This window comes from Montipora foliosa, chromosome 7 (assembly GCF_036669935.1).
Source record: "Montipora foliosa isolate CH-2021 chromosome 7, ASM3666993v2, whole genome shotgun sequence".
Classification (NCBI taxonomy): Eukaryota; Metazoa; Cnidaria; class Anthozoa; order Scleractinia; family Acroporidae; genus Montipora; species Montipora foliosa.
Window position 1 is genome coordinate 30457110 of NC_090875.1, and position 17190 is coordinate 30474299.

The 17190-nt window shown below is 40.9% G+C and overlaps 3 protein-coding genes across 4 annotated transcripts; 1 reads left to right on the forward strand and 2 right to left on the reverse strand.

The window, feature by feature from the left end:
- Positions 1–491: 491 nt before the first annotated feature.
- Positions 492–3034, reverse strand: LOC138010636 (BTB/POZ domain-containing protein 3-like). Its single transcript, XM_068857608.1, has one exon. It carries the CDS (start codon positions 2966–2968, stop codon positions 1649–1651), a length of 1320 nt encoding a protein of 439 aa, XP_068713709.1. The 5' UTR covers positions 2969–3034; the 3' UTR covers positions 492–1648.
- Positions 3035–3108: 74 nt separating this feature from the next.
- Positions 3109–7685, forward strand: LOC138010637 (ragulator complex protein LAMTOR5 homolog). 2 transcript variants are annotated; one of them, XM_068857609.1, is made up of 4 exons: positions 3109–3206; positions 3292–3353; positions 5520–5637; positions 7535–7685. In XM_068857609.1, exons 1-4 carry the CDS (start codon positions 3172–3174, stop codon positions 7593–7595), a joined length of 276 nt encoding a protein of 91 aa, XP_068713710.1. In that variant the 5' UTR covers positions 3109–3171; the 3' UTR covers positions 7596–7685. The 2 variants fall into 2 exon arrangements, with proteins under 2 accessions (XP_068713710.1, XP_068713711.1); XM_068857610.1 differs by having other exon boundaries at positions 3130–3215.
- A 463-nt stretch (positions 7686–8148) lies between these two features.
- Positions 8149–16289, reverse strand: LOC138010904 (BTB and MATH domain-containing protein 36-like). The gene is made up of 4 exons (XM_068857923.1): positions 16255–16289; positions 13368–13450; positions 10944–11279; positions 8149–8736 (listed from the first exon to the last, which is right to left on the reverse strand). The coding sequence occupies exons 2-4, from the start codon at positions 13378–13380 to the stop codon at positions 8150–8152; spliced, it is 936 nt and encodes a 311-aa protein (XP_068714024.1). The 5' UTR covers positions 13381–13450; positions 16255–16289; the 3' UTR covers position 8149.
- Between the last annotated feature and the right edge of the window lie 901 nt (positions 16290–17190).

A 17190-nucleotide genomic window follows, 5' to 3' on the forward strand; every position in this document is an offset into this window, starting at 1 on the left:
TTTTAGGTCGGTCGTGTGTCAAAATTACAGCTATTTTTGCTGACTTTTGGCACAAAAAAAGTGACATTTAGAGGGAGAAATGATAAAATTTGCTTTTTGAACATGGAGATATTAAATTCTCTTATTGCTGCGCTTCTAATATGGTGGTCTTTCAACGATAGTTCCTCGAAAACCACTTTCAACGAGCGTTAATCAAAAGCGGCTAAGAGGCATCAAACTCGAAGTCAAATCGAAGTCCACAAACTTAAATACCGAGCCTCCATCTCCGCAGACTTCACAAAGGACACACAAGTCACCCAATCAGACTGCCACGCATAGTTTGATCACAGCACAAATTAAAAAAAATATAAAGTAGTAGTTATGTAGCAATCAAGGATTAGTGAGTTGTGTTCGATTCCTGTTTTGCCATCGACGTGGCATTGAAAGTACTGTTGTATATTTTGGGGAGTATCGGTTTGTACACTTTTCTAGTATTTCTTCAGTAATGAAGGTATCACACTTCAAGCATTTTGACTGTTATCTTGTTACTAACAATTTTATTAAAAACAATTATGGAATACATGTGTTATAATGCAATATCAGTTTTGTGGGATATCAGTAGCCCTTTTTGCTGGATAACCAAACAACGTGACTCCCCAGCATGTACAGCATTGTCGGACGGTCGCCTATACAGAGAGTAGGGAGTTTAAGAAACGACGACGGCTACGGCAACGAGAACGTCATCTCAAAACATAAATTCCCATTATTGTAATCACTTCGAGACTATTCCAAGCTTTTTAACATGACAATGGTGTGGCAGTCCCTCAAGAATGAAACCGATATGAGACAAGCTTAATTTGGGGGAGAAAATGAAAATTTATCCTCAAGTGCTGACGTCCTCCATAAAACCTCAAATTTGGCTATTTCACGTAGTAGTTTTGCTGACAACGGCACCGAAATGGACAAAAAGGAAAAACGTACGTGCAGAGCGTGCAAAGATATTGTTTTTGCCTACTAAATATGCAAATTTGTGACGTTCTCGTTGCCGTCGCCGTTATCGTTGCTAAAGCTACCTAATATCATTAGTCGGCGGAACGGCGCTTAATTCAGGCTAACAAAAAGTAAAAGTAAAGTCTGCTTACGAACCAGTGGCCAAGCACGCCGGATCTTAGCCCCGGTTTCTGTAGCATAAAGCGACTAGGAGTATTTCTACTTCCCCCTAGATGGGATGCTAGTCCATCGCAGGGTTACCCTCCAGCATTATTCGCCGGTACCCATTTATACACCTGGGTGGAGAGAGGCACCATGAGAGTAAAGTGTCTTGCCCAGGGACACAATACAATGTCCCCGGCCAGGGCCCGAGTCCGGACCACTCTATCCGGAGTCGAGCGCACTAACCATGAAGCCATCGCGCCTCCCACATTAACTTAGGGTATGGAACGAAAATTTATCCTCAAGTGTTGACGTTCTTCATAAAACCTCAAATATGGCTATATCTTTCATGTTTTTTTTTTTGCTGACGCCGCCGCAAAGAAATGGACAAAAGTGAAAAATGCACGTGCAAGGAGTGCAAAGCTTTTGTTTTAAACCAATAAATATGCAAATTTGTGACGTTCTTGTTGCCGTCACGTTTGCTTGTCACTTTAAGTACTCGACGATGCACAGGCTTTCAAATACGTGAAAAAAGAATTTCAGCAAATTGTCCCTGGCTTACGGATGTTCCATTCAGTTCTGTTTCATTTTGTGTTGTGAATCGAAACGTTACGTTTCCACAAGCCATTTTTTCCTTGCCTTCTTTGCCAAAGATTGATTTTGGCCCTTGGATTAACGCTTCCAAAATGCATTGGACACCAGGCGCAAGGTAGAAGAATTTGCTCAAAATAATATCATAGCCACAATATCCGATTCCTTCTCGTCGTTCTGTTTGAAAGTCACCCTTCGCGACCTGCTTACCACAGATTTTTAAGCTGACGACATATTTCGCTCCTGGAGAGCCAAATAGGCGAACCCCTCTCAGATTCACAGGGCTACTAACCGAAAAGGAAATAGCATCGACCAAGCCTCGATTGTAATACCAAAAACGGGCAGTTTTAGGAAATCTTTTACAACGTTGGTAAGCTACTTTTGTCTTTAACCTTGGAGCACAATCAAATCGCCCGGGGTTTCTACCCAAACTAAAATACATAAACAAATCAACGATCTCACTTTCAGTGAGAATTTGAGTTTCGGGGACATGTTCAGCAAATTCTCTTTGTGACATTAGAGGAAAACGTATTTGATCGAGAATCATGTCATCAATGATCGACCTTTTGTTATTTCCAGTACCTTCTTGTCCTCGTTTGATACATAACTCTTCAGCCCAGGAATTGATGACCTGGAAGATTCTGATTTCCTTAATATTCAGGGAATCCCGTTCCAACACGGAAGATAATAACTCCTTAGTTTCAAGCAATGAAGAAGTAGCGGCCTCCAGGAATTGCTCTGCATTTGAATCGATAGTCTTCCAACATACATCAACCAAGTAAGCTTCTCCTAGTTTGTCGAGATGAGGCAATACATCGAGCGCATTTGCAGCACTAATATTTGCCTCCAAGAATCTCCTACAAATTGCCGTTAAAGAAGGAATCATATACTTCTCTGCTAAGTAAAATACTTGCAACACGCAACTTCCCGTTAGCTTGGCTTCGTCACAATATATGTAACGAAGGAACTCCAGTAATCCTTCTGCATCACAGTCTGGTAGCTCAATGGTATCTCCTGTTTCTGGCATTTGTCCATAGAACATTGTGAAAAATACGGGACTGCTGATCGACAAAACAAACTTGTGACATGGCACCGTTACTTTCGGTTGATCAGAACCCCTGGCATCGGCCACACAAAAATTCACATCCGCCATAAGCGTGTTATTGTACAAGTGCTTGATGCGACTGCTGACGGACGATTTGACCAGTTGCCATTGGTAAATTTCGGTTGTATCCGCTTTAGCCATTGCAAATACAAGCAATTTGTAGGCAAGATCTCACACAAGAGCAAATAAAACGAAACCGGAAGCAAAAATAAGGGCTTCCGCAAGGAGCGGCTGCTTCGGTCAGCGGTTAAGGCATTTAAACGTAACAACATCATGTACACAAAGTTTTTGCTGTCACATTGCTGTTGGTTGATATTCGTCACTTGTCTTAATTCATTTTGACCATGGAAAAGTCCTTGGATTCTCATTTAGACGATGTGTAAGCACGGCATATACTTTTTTTGTATCCAGAATAGCAAAATCTGCTCATAAAAGGTGCTTATAGCAAGTTATTTCTCTCACAGGATGTCGGAACACGGCGTGATTGGTGTACTCTGCTGTGATCACCAAGGTTTAGCTCTTGCAGGTCAGTGGATTTCTGTTGAAACTAAATTGATGTTGAAGAGGTATTTTCGGTGTATCAGTGGTTTTCAGCGAAGAAACTGAATACAAATGAATTAGGAATGTTAGCACAGGGAGCTCGAGATTATTAGAGTCACTCTTTGGTCATGTGACTGGCTATCTCCTGCAAATGTGAGTGTACACTATTTATGAGTCAATGAGTCAATGAGTCAGTGCAGTTACCCTAACCCATAAAATGAAAGCTAAACTTTCAAAGAGTGCTTAGGCCTAATCACTGAAACGAGGGCTTAATATACATGTAGGTTTAATCAATTAATTATTGCTACATTGACTGTGAATCTCATTGACTCATGACTCATGACTCATTGACTCATGACTCATTGATTTATTGACTCATTAAAGATGGGACCTCTGCAAATGTGGTTATGAAGCAGAAGAAAAAAAATCGTTTGGCCAGTTAATTTGTATCGTTTCTAGCAGGCAGACGTTTGTAGTAATTATGTTGAAAAATTGCAAGGTCTCTCAAAACTACCGACACCTTGACATGACAACAAAGAGACCAGACAGGAAGTAAATATTGCCAATATGCAATTCTTTCACACAATATTATAGTGTTGTCATTGTTTTTTTAAATCTTCATCCTCTTGTATCAAATTTGTTGTTTGTCTTTACCTGGTGATCAGCAAAGTTAGGCTTGAACAAGGTTCAAACTCAGGAACTGATTAGTACTGCCCTAAGAACAGTACCGTGTGCAATGCATGCACAAAGTAATATGTCAGAGTTTTCCTAAGATTCTTTGCAACAGCATGAGTTGCTGCCTTAACCGGATATCAACCTTGCCTTTTAGCTCTGTGACCTGGGTTCAACACTTGGCCCCGAGGTCGTATGTGGGCTGAGTTTCAGTCGATCTCAATCTTACTCCGAGAGTTCTTCTCCGGGTACTTCGGTTTTCCTGCCTCATCAAAATCAACTCTCAGTCAAGTACATCGGGCTGAGGGTGGATACCCTCAATCAGGATAACCTCCTGTTTCCTTCCCTTTCATTGAAATTAAGGAATAAAGTTGGTATTATTGTAACTGTACTTGTGCCACGGCCAATAAATCTTCTTAATAAAGACTGATCAGTCTAATTGATTTTTGAGACAAATTACTAAAAGCACTGAGCCAATAGACTTTCTCGTTTAAATGTGTCCTTGTCAATGCTTCTTAAGGAAAGTTTTTGACTGCTTAGCCATTGTCTGACATTTGACAGAGTAAAATCTGTCAAGTCTCAGCCCCAGGGACCAATGGTTACCAGGTTCTCCTTATCAGGCGGTAACCGGTAAAATTTACCGCTTGTAAGAGAACTTATTACCGTCTGCAAATGCTCAGAAGTCGCTTATCCTTTGCAGAACGTCCAACATTAACCAATTGCTTTACCGGTTTGAAAAGGTGCCATACCTGTTGCGCTGAAAACTAGGGAGAACCCTGTGGTTAAAATGCTAATTGAAAAATGATATAACAGACCCCTTCCCTCTTGTAAACACTTTTTCCATGAAGGGAAGGGAAGGAATTACATACATAGATACCTACTTTCTTTGATAAGTAGGTTAAAAATAAGGCACCCATAAGCTGATCTGTCTAGCTTTTCTTTTGCATTTCTTGGTCATTTTTTTCTGGTCTCAAATTTAAAAAGATTTGTATCCGATTTGTTTCGATTACAAGGGCAAGCATGAAATTCATTGAAAATTGCAACAAGTTTATCTTCATGTGGATCCATGAACAAAACTTGTGAACATCAAAATAGTTTACCTGAAAGCTACAGCTCTTGATATCCTTTTCATATTTTAAACTATATAAGCAGACCGGGAGTTCATTTTAGTGATACATACAGTGTAGTTTTAAATTGCACAAAGGAATCTCTTGTTGGGAGTGTTCTTGGATTGTAATGAGTTTCTTTTCACAACTCTGCCGTTGGCATGGCATTTGCAGGGCACCCCCCCCCCCCCCTCCCTCCCTCCCTAAACAGAACAAAACAAAGAAAGGGAAAAAAAAACTTGCACTGGTACTTTCATAAGACTTGCAATGATCAAATCACCACATATCCTCATTGCAAAAATTAAAAGTCCAGTAAGCTATCACTCTTCATTTACATAATTCATTTATTATCTGCCATTTTTCCCTTCTAATAGCTAAAGGCACAGCAAATCCCATTTACTCTGGACTTGTTTGCTCTATGGTGGAAAATGCCAAGAAATTGTATCCTAACAAAGAATCCCATCCTGTCATCTGTTTGGAGTCAGATGCTTGGTAAGTGTTTTCCATGTTTCACATGTTGACCACAATGCCAGAGCGTGCATGTATGGTTCATGCGCATATGCATATGTGTAGTATGTTGAGTCTACCCCATTCCTTACATCTACTGATCTTTGAGGTCAGTGCTATTTTTGGGCATTCAGGACTGGTACCATTTTGAAAACAGTTGGCTGAAGTAGGAAAGTACATGTGGGCAGTTTCTTTAAAATTTTATCAAACCCTAAGCCAGCTGTTTGTGAATCACAATGCCAGCCACCAATGATAACTATGAGACAGCGTGTACTCGCATATGAATAGGACTGGGATGCTCACTGTCTTCCTTAGGGGTGTTAATTTCGAATTTTGGTCTCACGTAGGGTTTTCTGGGCAAATCACCATCATATGTAGCCGTCATGATCTCCTTTAGGGTTGTATGCTTTGGATAAATTATGGTCTCTTTTAGGGGTCAAAAAAGCCCGAGCAACGCCTTCATATGCAAAGTCCCCCCCCCCCCTCCTCCCCAGACCCCTCACCAGACCCCTCACCCTCCCCTTGCCTTCCCTTCGGGTGTTTTTCACCTCGTGGTTTTAAACTTGATGAATGAGAGGAGAACATTAGCATACAAGGAAAACAAGCTATGTCTTGGTAGGATCTTTGGTGTAAAGAATGTTTTACCGGTTTTTAAAGCTCGTGCACGTGACTTTTTTTTCGGTTTCTTGATAGGATGTTTGGTTCATGAATTATCAAATAATGAGTTTTTGGATGTAGGAGAAAGATCTAGGAAATCAAATTCTGCTTGAGAGGGCTTTATCATAATATTACCCTGGCCTCAGAGGTTTTTCCTGAGCCGTAAAGCGGTGAAGACGAGTCGCGAAGCGGCGAGATGAGAAAAACCTCTGGTTACCTTGGACTTGAATCTCACTTTCGTGCAGACGATCCTGACCCTGGCGTCTGCATGAAAGTGAGATTCAAGTTCATGGTAACCAGAGGTTTTCTCTTCTCGCCAGTTCGCGGCTCTCTCGTAGCTCAAGAAATACCTCTGGGACCGTGGTAGTTTATCACAAGCTCAAAGACATTTATTTATCAGAGATCACTCTAGCGTAGCCCCAGAAGATTTTCCCAGTGCCCCCCTGAGCATTCATCTACAAACATTGCCGGAATATCATAATCTAAATGAGTTGTTGAAGTTACACTTCTCTTCTGCTCTCTTTATGTGGCCAGTTCACATTTCCATACACGCGTGATTTTTCACTTCATAAAGAGACCGTCGAAAAAGACTCACATGTACCAGCGAGAGAAGTGATCTTTGCACTTAGCTGGACAATTTAAGCAACAGTCTCTTGGCTCTGATGGGATTCGAACCCATGACCTCTGCGATGTCGGTGCAATGCTCTGCCACACAGTTGGGAGCAGGTCATGGGTTCCAATCCCGTTGGAGTCGACTGAATTTTTCAGGTGTATCTATATAAATCAGAGACAATTACTTAAATTGTCCCGATAGAGCGGTTTTCAATTGAGTGTCGAAAGTAATTAGCGAATTACTTTGGTTTTGCATCTACTTCACTCAGTGATTGGTTCAAAGTTTTCGCACCACTTTTTCAACCAATCAGAAGTAAAACCAAAACCAATTGTGGCTCGCGCGTGCACAGTTTCCCGCCTTTTGTGTCGGCTACGTGTAATTACTTCGAGTTTTGATTGGTTTACTGGATTGTCTCCGTCCTTTTTGATTGGTTAAAGTAATTACTATGGTTTTGGTTTTACGACACTCATTTGAAAACCGCTCTAAGTGCGATAATCACTTGATTCACTTCTCTGATTCGTCTTTAACCCGCACTCCAAATATTCATTCATTTCAAACTTGAACTTCCAGCTGGGACTGATATACGATTTTTTTCTGCCTTCTGTTTTTCAGTAACTTGCTTGTCAAATCAGAAGGAAACGTTACAGTTGCTATCCACAAAGTACCATCGTGAAACCTGCTCTATTTTGCATGCAACCATAAGAACTGAATGCAAATAAATAGCTTTTAAAGGCAAGAATAAAATGTGTAAGGCATTTCCTAATTGTAAAGGAGAACTTTTGTTGCGTTCAATGTCGAACTTCTCCCCCCCCCCCCCCCCCGCCCCCTCTCCTCCCTCCTCCTCCCTAGATTGTGAGAAGAAAGCGGTGAATTTGAAATTTAATCATGAGATTTACAATTTCTTATAGAGCTGTGTAACTGGACGCAACGTTTCTCTCGAGATAAGCAACAAAGCGGAGCTCCTAATAAAATGGAGCCATTTGCTCAGAGAATCTGAAACTTTAAAAAAGCATGGGAAAAGGTTACCCGTTCATTGTAGCTGGAGTGCTGCATTGCGTGACAAATGCGCTGCGTGACCCATGGCAGCAACTTTGGCCCTAAACGTTTTTAAAATTAAGGGTAACCATGAGAAAATTCGTTGATGCCACTGTAAAACTTGACGGTTTTGTTGCTGTTTTCGTTTCTGATGTTCCCTACTACGTGTATCTCTTGCTTTTGTCCTTTTGTCTAATTTGAATTGTTTTCACAACCTGTCAGAGCAAACAGCTCTTTGAGAGCAGGCACAAAATTTTCGGTAGGCTGTTCGTTTTGATCCATATTGCAATGCCTCCCTCGAAAAGTGTTTGCTGCCAAGTACCGGATGAGGTTTTTGCAAGCTTCGCATTTTTCAAGGCGATCTTTCAGGCTGACTGTGGGAATGCCACTTGCATAATGCACTGGACACCAAGGCATGCTTTTCTTTGCCTCGCTCCACAACCAAGTTGCACATTTCAGAAGCCCTGAAATTTCAGGCTGAAGATCAGTGATAGCTTTTTCTAGTCTTCTCATTCTGGGAAGTAGTACTTTTCGCAAATTATAACTATCGAGGTCTTTAAATTCTTCGTAGGCTTCTAGCTCTCCCAAGGACAATCCGGCCAAAATGTCGTGACATTCCTCTGCGACCGCACTCAGCTGGTATTTTTGTGCAAGAAGAAGAACGTACATAGCATCTGCGTCGTCCTTCTTCGTAATCCTGAGAAAACTTCCACAGCGTTCTAGAACGCTGTTCATTTGATACTCATCAGCTAGCTTCAAAATGTGCTCCACATTTTCCACTGGAAAAAAAAAAAAAAAAACTTGATTTTAAGATTTCATTTATTGTGTATTTTTGTTATTTTAAAGTTAATTTATTGAGACGTAGCAAAGCCCAGTGTCTTTAGTTGTTTCAAAACTTTAACACCGTACCACGATTTTTTCCTTTCTAGATACTACTGTTATAGACCACAATTGTGGCTGAATTACCTGCACTTTAGCTCATGAATGAAAGTGAGGTTTCCGATAACCCTGTCTTGATACAAAAAGTTTTACTTTTCATATGTTAATAATACGATTCGACTGCGAGTTTTTTCTTTCGTTGCGATTTTCATGCGCATGCGTTAGATGTCTTTGCTTAGTGTAATTTGTTATGTTAATTTGTTTTGATCCAAAGCTTACTTTTGAGAGCGCTTGCATAAAAAGATGTTCTCCATGGAGAACTAAGTGATTGACGGTAAAGCCATGGATTTGAAGAATCATAGCTTCGATGCAAGATTGAAATTTGTCTTGCTACAGTCTCAGACATAAATAGTTGGGACACTTCATGTCAACATCTTCTGTTCCCTCCTCGTGCGTTCCCTGCCCCTCTCAATGTTGTTTATCGCAGTTCAGTCACCAAATCTTTCACACCAACATTGACAGGGAAGGAAGAGGCAGAAGTGTCCCAAAAATTGTCTGGGACTGTAGTTTTCTTGCTAGTTTTCTCGCGTTTCTTTCGATATATTCGACGATATTAAATCCACAGCAGAAAGAGAAATATTACAAATTAAGAGAACGCGACTTAGACTCCGTCCATACATATCCGAATAGTTTTGAATCCGCAACGTTTTCTGAATTTGCCCATCCAAACGTATCCGGTTTCGTTCTAGTATCCAGGACTCCTCTGTGACCATTGTCATCTTAGCATGCGCCATCAGGCGTGCGAGTTGGTGACAATTTTGTACAGCGGATATTTTGAATGTTCATGCGGTGAAGCTTGGATCTGTGTTTGTAACGTCATCGGACTTGAAAATATCCAGATTCGACCGTACACACGATTTTAAGTTCTTTATGTATTCAAATCTTTCCACTCAGGAGAGTTATTACGGATTCGCATCCGTGCCTACGGAACCCGCGCCCGCAGTGCTTGCTGCAGCCAAAACTGTGCTATCCTGTCAATCCTTTGCTCTTTCACTGGAAATGGTGTATTCCTGTGCGCTGTGCGTTGTCGTCGATCTACCCTGTCGAAAGGACGCCATCAATGTCTTTTTTCGCGAAGTTAACACCATTAAAGTTTTGACGTCTTCTCACACTTTATTCGAAAATACTAGACTGAATTCGTCTTAAGTTACTTAGAAAAAACCAAAAATAACAGTCAAAGCCCAACAGATGACGTTCAAATCGCCACTCCACTTTGGCGCCGAAGTATGTTGACCAAAGAAGTTGCTACAAAATCTTTTAAATGGTTTTCTGGCTCTTTTATTGCGAACAATTGACGTGACGTGGGGTAACACAGTTTTTCGCGCTCGCTGACTTATGATTGGTCAATTTATATTTCATTAGCTCTCGCCGTATGCAAGGATGCTGGGTTCGCCGGATGCGTTTCGACGGGACCTAAAGTACTTTTTCCTCTGCCCTACCGTTGAAAGAATCCCCAAAGGAAACATTATATTATACAAGTATGGACATTTACGTACATTTCCGCGAAATTTCTTGTTGGATACCCCTGTTTGTTTGTGCCTTGAGGTTTTTGTTTTTGCCACGGGACACATGAGCAACAAGAAAGAGGAAAGGTTGTCGTAGTGCTGGCATATCTTCCTATGGAGCCCCGTTCAAACGCTGCTGGTATTTTTTACAGGTCACAGGCCACAGGTCACAGGTCACAGAGCCACAGGTCACAGGTCATTGTTTTACTAATACAAAAATAATCCTAAACATTAAAACATGCTATCCTTAGGCCTAAAAACTTTTGTTTAGGCCCAGGGTTTGCTTCTATGCATGTTTTGGATACTTTCTGTATTATTAAAACAATGACCTGTGGCCTGTGACCTGTAAAAAATACCAGCCAGGTTCGAACTGGGCCCAATAGGAAAACATGCGAGCACTACGACAATCTTTCTCGAAGAAAATCATTCGTTGTCTTTCTTCCATAAATCTTTCGATGTTGGCTATTGTTTGGAAGTGTACTGTTTATTAATACAAAGTGTAGTCTTATGAGCTGGCATGAAGTGCCTTTTTAAGAACCTACTTGTGATCTCGTCTCCTTGCTGTGGATAGAGCTGTAAAAGCAGGTCCAAAATCTCAACTGGATCCTTCTCAGGCAGAGTTATTTCTTTACTTCTCGCTTCCGTGAAATCTGACTTAAGCATGGCCTTGAACACTGGCGAGTTGAGAATTAACACTAGACGATGAACATGGAACTTTTCATTTGCCACGAAAAGCACTAGATCACTCTCTTCCCATGGCTCCGAAAACGGATTTTTTTCCACTGGCACTGCTTCGTTCGAATTGCATTCAGGTGCAGAACATGGTTCGTCGTCGTCGTGAAAATCGGCAGGCGATACCCATTGTACACTGCCCCTATCTGACAAAAAGTAAGAGAAAGGTTAGCTGATTACCACTGTGACATCGTTATCATAGCTGCTCTGGTGACATCCTCTTTTGACATAGAGACGAACAAAAATCAATGAAATTAATATTAGAGCGGTTTTCAATTGAGTGTCGAAAGTAATTAGCGAATTGCTTTGGTTTTGCATTTGCTTCACTCAGTGATTGGTTCAAAATTCTAGCGCCAGTTTTTCAACCAATCAGAAGTGAAACCAAAACCAATTGTGGCTCGCACGTGCACATTTCCCGCGCTTTGTGTCGGCTACGTGTAATTACTCCGAGTTTTGATTGGTTTACTGGATTGTCTCTATGCTTTTTGATTGGCCAAAGTAATTACTTTGGTTTTGGTTTTACGACAGTCGATTGAAACTCGCTCGATGGGCGATGATAATGATGATGGTGACAAAATGATAATGATTTTAATGATTATAGTCAGCCGACAATTGGGAAGAGCAGGGAGTCAGCATCAGGGTGGAGCACTTGGAGAAAACAAAATTGTTTGGAACTCCCGGAATGGCAGAAATCTAAAGGAGGTATCAATCATCTATCTGGAAGTGCAGAACTGTCAAGGTCGTGCCCAGTCGTTCCAATTGTTGCCGGTTTGATCATTTAACATAAATAGGCTCACGTCGAGTCCATTTGGAAGGAGACCGCTTGGAATACTGGCAGTATGAGTCACCAGGGTTGTAGCTAAGAATAAATTCATCCGGTTGGAGGTTCTATTGAGGCGGTTTGCACTCTGAGCATCAAAAGGGACCTAGTAATAAGATTGTTCCCAGTGTCTCGCAACACCTGGCGCGCACAACAGTACTTAACGCTTTTATTTCATTTCCAGTATCGATGAATTCTAGTGATAATTCCGTAGACAGGCAGATATTCTTTTTTTTTTTGTTAACGCATCGAATGATTTTTAAACCTTGTAAAGAATAATTTGTGATCGTCGCGGTCACTTCAATCGACGCCTAAAATTTAGCCGGCGATTACCCCTTCCTCATATCAAGCGGTGACATCCCTGAGATAAGGAAGTGTATTGTGCTGCACTTCAGTCTAAACGTTCGTATGCTGCTCCTCCCTTAAGGAAGCTATTTACTCAGTTCACAACATTGCGCTTAGTGTTGTTGCAAGTGTTAGTGAAAAAGCAGTTATCAATTGAGTGTCGTAAAACAAATACCAAAGTAATGACTTCGACCGATCACAGCAGCATTGGTTCATAACCTGGCGCTAGATTTGTAAACCAATCGCTAAGCGTAATAATTGCAATCTCGTAATTGCTTTGAACAGGCATTTGAAAATTGCTTTGTAATACGCAAAAACCCGCATGTAAGAACCGACATCTTTTGAATTCTGGCAAACTAGGTTCTTGTATTTTGAGGTAGTTGTTGACAATTTGAGCTAAATGGGTTTATAATTAGCTTCTTAATTTCTATGAAGGCCTAGGAGATGTGGCTGTTGATTACAAGAAAATACATAAACATGGTTTTGTTGTAGCAAACAATACTATTTTTGTAATGAAAGCTTGGTATTTTATTGCACTATAAATTTGCGCTCTCAATAACTGTACTTTCAAAGTCAAAACCCTTGGTTATAATATTAATAATAATAAAGCTGTAGCCCACATATATATAAGTACCCGTGAAATCTTGCTTGGCTAAACAGTTCTTGTATTTTTGTGTATAACTGAGGGCAAATTTCTACCAGCAGGTTTTTAAACCACTAGGTTCTTACATGCAGGTTTTTACTTTATTGTCCCGCTCGTTGCTAAGAAGCCTGGGACTACGCTTCGCAGTTGGAGTTATGGAGCGAAAAGGAACGTGACGAAAAAGGAAAAAATGGCGAGTAAAGCGAGCTGAGTTAGGGATTGAAAAACTCCTGGAATTTTATAATTTCCTGGAGGTACGAACCCTGTGAATCTTTCTCAGTAAATCCCCGCATGTGAGTCCTAGCATACTAGTTTGATTCGCATGAATTGTGTTATTATTAGACTTTTCAATGTTAACAAAACAGTCCTCGCCCTCTCTGTAGCTCTACGAAACTTGGTTGCCGTAAAAGGGTGGAGCGGACTTACCTGTTGTAGACATCTTGATTTTTAGTATCACTGTTTCAGCCAAAGTGACAGTTGAAGAGAAACTTTTATGTTACTCGTTGGAGCTCTCAGAATGTCCGAGGCAAAAAAAAAAAAAGCAAACAAACAAAACAAAACAAATTATTTTCAGCATCAAAGAAGACCTTACTTTGTCGTCGTTGAAGACGTATACGGTCTATTCAGTGTATTCTTATTCCGGAATCGTACCAAAAGAACGGCCGCGCCCTAAGGACTCTGCATTTTGAATGAAACGCTGCGCAACCTTTATGCGCCGATCAACTAGAATCTTCAACACCCTCTCCGGCCCCCCCCCCCCCCCCCGTACCAAAAGAACGGCCGCGCCCTAAGGACTCTGCATTTTGAATGAAACGCTGCGCAACCTTTATGCGCCGATCAACTAGAATCTTCAACACCCTCTTCGGACCCCCCCCCCCCCCCCCCCGGCACCCGGGCATTTGAAGTTTTGAAGATTGGATCGTTCAGATTCCCGCCCCCTCGGGCCAAAGTGGTGTTCAAATGCCCTACCCTATCGTCGGATTTGTCTGTCATATCCTACTAAAGAACAATCGTCGTCGGCTCCTGTCGTCTTAATAAAGCTTGTGTATAAACATGCTAACACATGTTCCATGACCCTTTATATGATGATGCCGTTTTTACCAGACTTGAACTACAAAAACACAACTTCAATATTGAAACTCTTAAAAGTGAAATGAAAATTGAATTAATTAAGTCGGACAAGCAAGTATAAGCTGCTCTAACTCCGAAACACAGCAAAGGTTGTTTAACGAGGGAACTGTATACTTATCAACAACAGAGCCTAGAGCGTTTACGACTACATGCATTTTAAATTGTTCAGTGTCGGTTGATTACCCCTAACGGAAACGTACAGTTTTCAGAGCTTTAACAATGAAATGGGAGGTATGGAAACGTATACCATATTGTATGACTCTATAGTATGACAAAGACGAATGACGCAGCCAAAATTCCTTTGAAGACAACTTTTGAAGATCTCTTTTGTAAGCCAATCGCTCACAAATGCTATACATCTTCATTCAAACTGTTCCATGTCGTCCAAACACGTGTCTTATAAAAAAAATCTTGACACTTCCAGCTCAATTTTGCCCACCCCACGCAGGCAAAGGTCAAATTCCCCACTCCCTGGGCACAGAAGATTCTCGGTTTTCACATGACGTCATGGCCGCCATGTTGGAGCCCCTAAACAAAGAAACGGCGGCCATGTTGGAGCCCCGACCAAATCCTCCGGGAATTCAACTCTATTATTATGCAAACGTTTTCTTTTGTTTTCGTTGAAAAACATGGCTGTTGATCACGTGAGTGAAAACCAACAATAGTCAAATGCCTAGGCTTTGCCCGTGGCGGGGGAATGTTGAAGTTTCGATTTGATCGGCGCATTAGAACAATGCGAAGCTTGAAACGAAACTATGAACTATGAAATACTGGTTTTCAATTTGCACGACAGGTCATGATCAGCATGATGAGCATTTATTTGTTGGTTGATTAGTGTTTCGAATCAACGTTTTACCATGTGCATGTGTTTGAAGTAAATACGACATTATAAACAGGGAAATCTCAGTGTTCGCAAAATTAATTTTCGTAGTTAGCATAAGCTCTTTTTATGCTAATCAGTCTTCTAACTGAGACAAGAACGCTGAGTATAGGGAAGTGCAATTCATAATGAGCTATCTGTGAAGATTTGAGCCCAATGCCGCCATAAGATACGCCATATTCAAAAATATCAATGAAGCAGAATGCGTACAGTGCGTAGACGCTATAAGTGACGCTTTTCCCATTCAATTGTCTTTTTTTTTTTTAATATTTCGCCAATTCTTGGTTTGCACCCACGTGACACGGCGGCCATGTTGGTTGGTAACAGTTTAGTTCCCAGCGGAGAGACAGGTTATTGTTCTTACCAACCAACATGGCCGCCGTGACGTCAGATACAAACCAAGAATTATGAAACCGAAACCATTAAGGCTTAAACTTGGGAAGGCAGCTTGTGTTAACAAGTTCTTTTAACTTTTGAAATGTCACATACTTTGCTGATTTAAAATATTTTTTTGCACGGTTTCTGACGCCATATTGGTTGGGGGCAAACACGACTTAAATTACAGTGAATGTATGGGAATTTTGCACTTTGAACCATTATAAATCCTTTTAGGTCTCATTATTGTGGATAGCGAGAATACCTCTCAAAAGGCACTTCTATTGATATTATGTTCGTGAAGTATGACAATCAGAATCAAGTTATAACGATCGCAAACGAAATTTGTATATAAACCCAGAGTTAATAGAGAACTCTGATAAACCTTTGTAAACAAAAATATGCAAATTTCCGCGAAATTTGAAGCGACGAGAAGAGATTTCTAATATCCAATTTCAGACGTTGTGCCTTTTGCAATGAGCTAATTTTCCGTTGAGTGAACGATATTAATAAAATGACTTAAAATAGTTTAATTTTTTTTGGAAAATTTGCCTTTTTGCAGCGAAGTTATAGATATTTGAATTCTGCCAAAATCCCATACATTTACTTTAATTTAAGCCGCGTTTAATTTACCCCCCAACCAAGATGGCGTCAGAAAGCGTGAATAACGCTTAATGGCCTCCCAACGCTTTAGGAGTTTTCGCATTTATTAAGCATTTATCGTCCATGTACGTCTGGCAGGAAGGTAGCTTAACGATTGGCTCTTGACATCTTTTGCTAAGAAACTAAGTCTAGATCTTGTCCCGAGTTTATAAATGGATCCGAGATAGCACACCCGTAACGGTCCATGCCCCCGAAAATCCTCGGCGTTATTACAGATATTTTGCTCAAGCAAAGGCGAAATCATTTTTTCCTTTGTAAACTTACCGGGAAGAATGGCTGATCTTTGTAGTCGCTCAAAAGATAATTAGACCGAGCCAACAATAAATTCGTTCAATCAGTTATTGAATCTACCAACATCGCTAGTCAGCGGGTGAGAAAAGTTCTGTACTTTACTCACGAAAAATCCTAGCCTGTGAACAGCTTCGAGACTGGTAGAAAAACGCGTTCAAGCGGAGATTGGGGAGGGAAGGGTCCCCAGTCTCCGCTCGACCAACCGTTTCTTCAAAATTAAGCCCCGTTTACACCAGCAAGCAAAAGTTGCTGGAATCGTATTTAAGGATAAAACTGGCATTTTTTCCTTGCAGACTTGAATAATAGAGCGCCGGGGGCAGGAGCCCATGCTGGCTGTACTTCTGGGGATGGTGTATATTTCGTCAGGCACGGCCTGACTTCTTCTTTCTGTGTGTCCGAAACTTGATGACCAATAAATAAGGTAATATATTGTCAATCCTCAAAGGCCCAGGAGGGGAGGATGATAACAGAGCGAAAATTAAACCATGAATCAAAATCTGTCAAGACATCAATTTGAAATGAGCCTCAGTCCTCCCTTGAGAGAACTTGAATCTGGCGTTTTTCTTTAGAACTGATTGTTTTCGTTACGATATCTGAAATGACAGTAAGATGTTGTTTTCCTACAAAAAAGTTGAGAAATATCAAATTGCACTTGACATAATTACAAAATAATTAATAAATCGAAAGTGGTTCAGCGTTGTCTGTACTCTTATCGACAACGATATTTGTCATCGCAGTGGTCAAAATGTTGTGGACTCACGAGGTGTAGCCGCCGTTTTGACCATATATAACGCTAAAGCAAGTGTTTATTTCAGAGCGTGACTAAAATCATGACATAAAGAAAGAGAAAGCGTTGGCTATAATTTTCTCGCAATATCATTGGTTTATTTCCCAAAATGAGCATTCCTG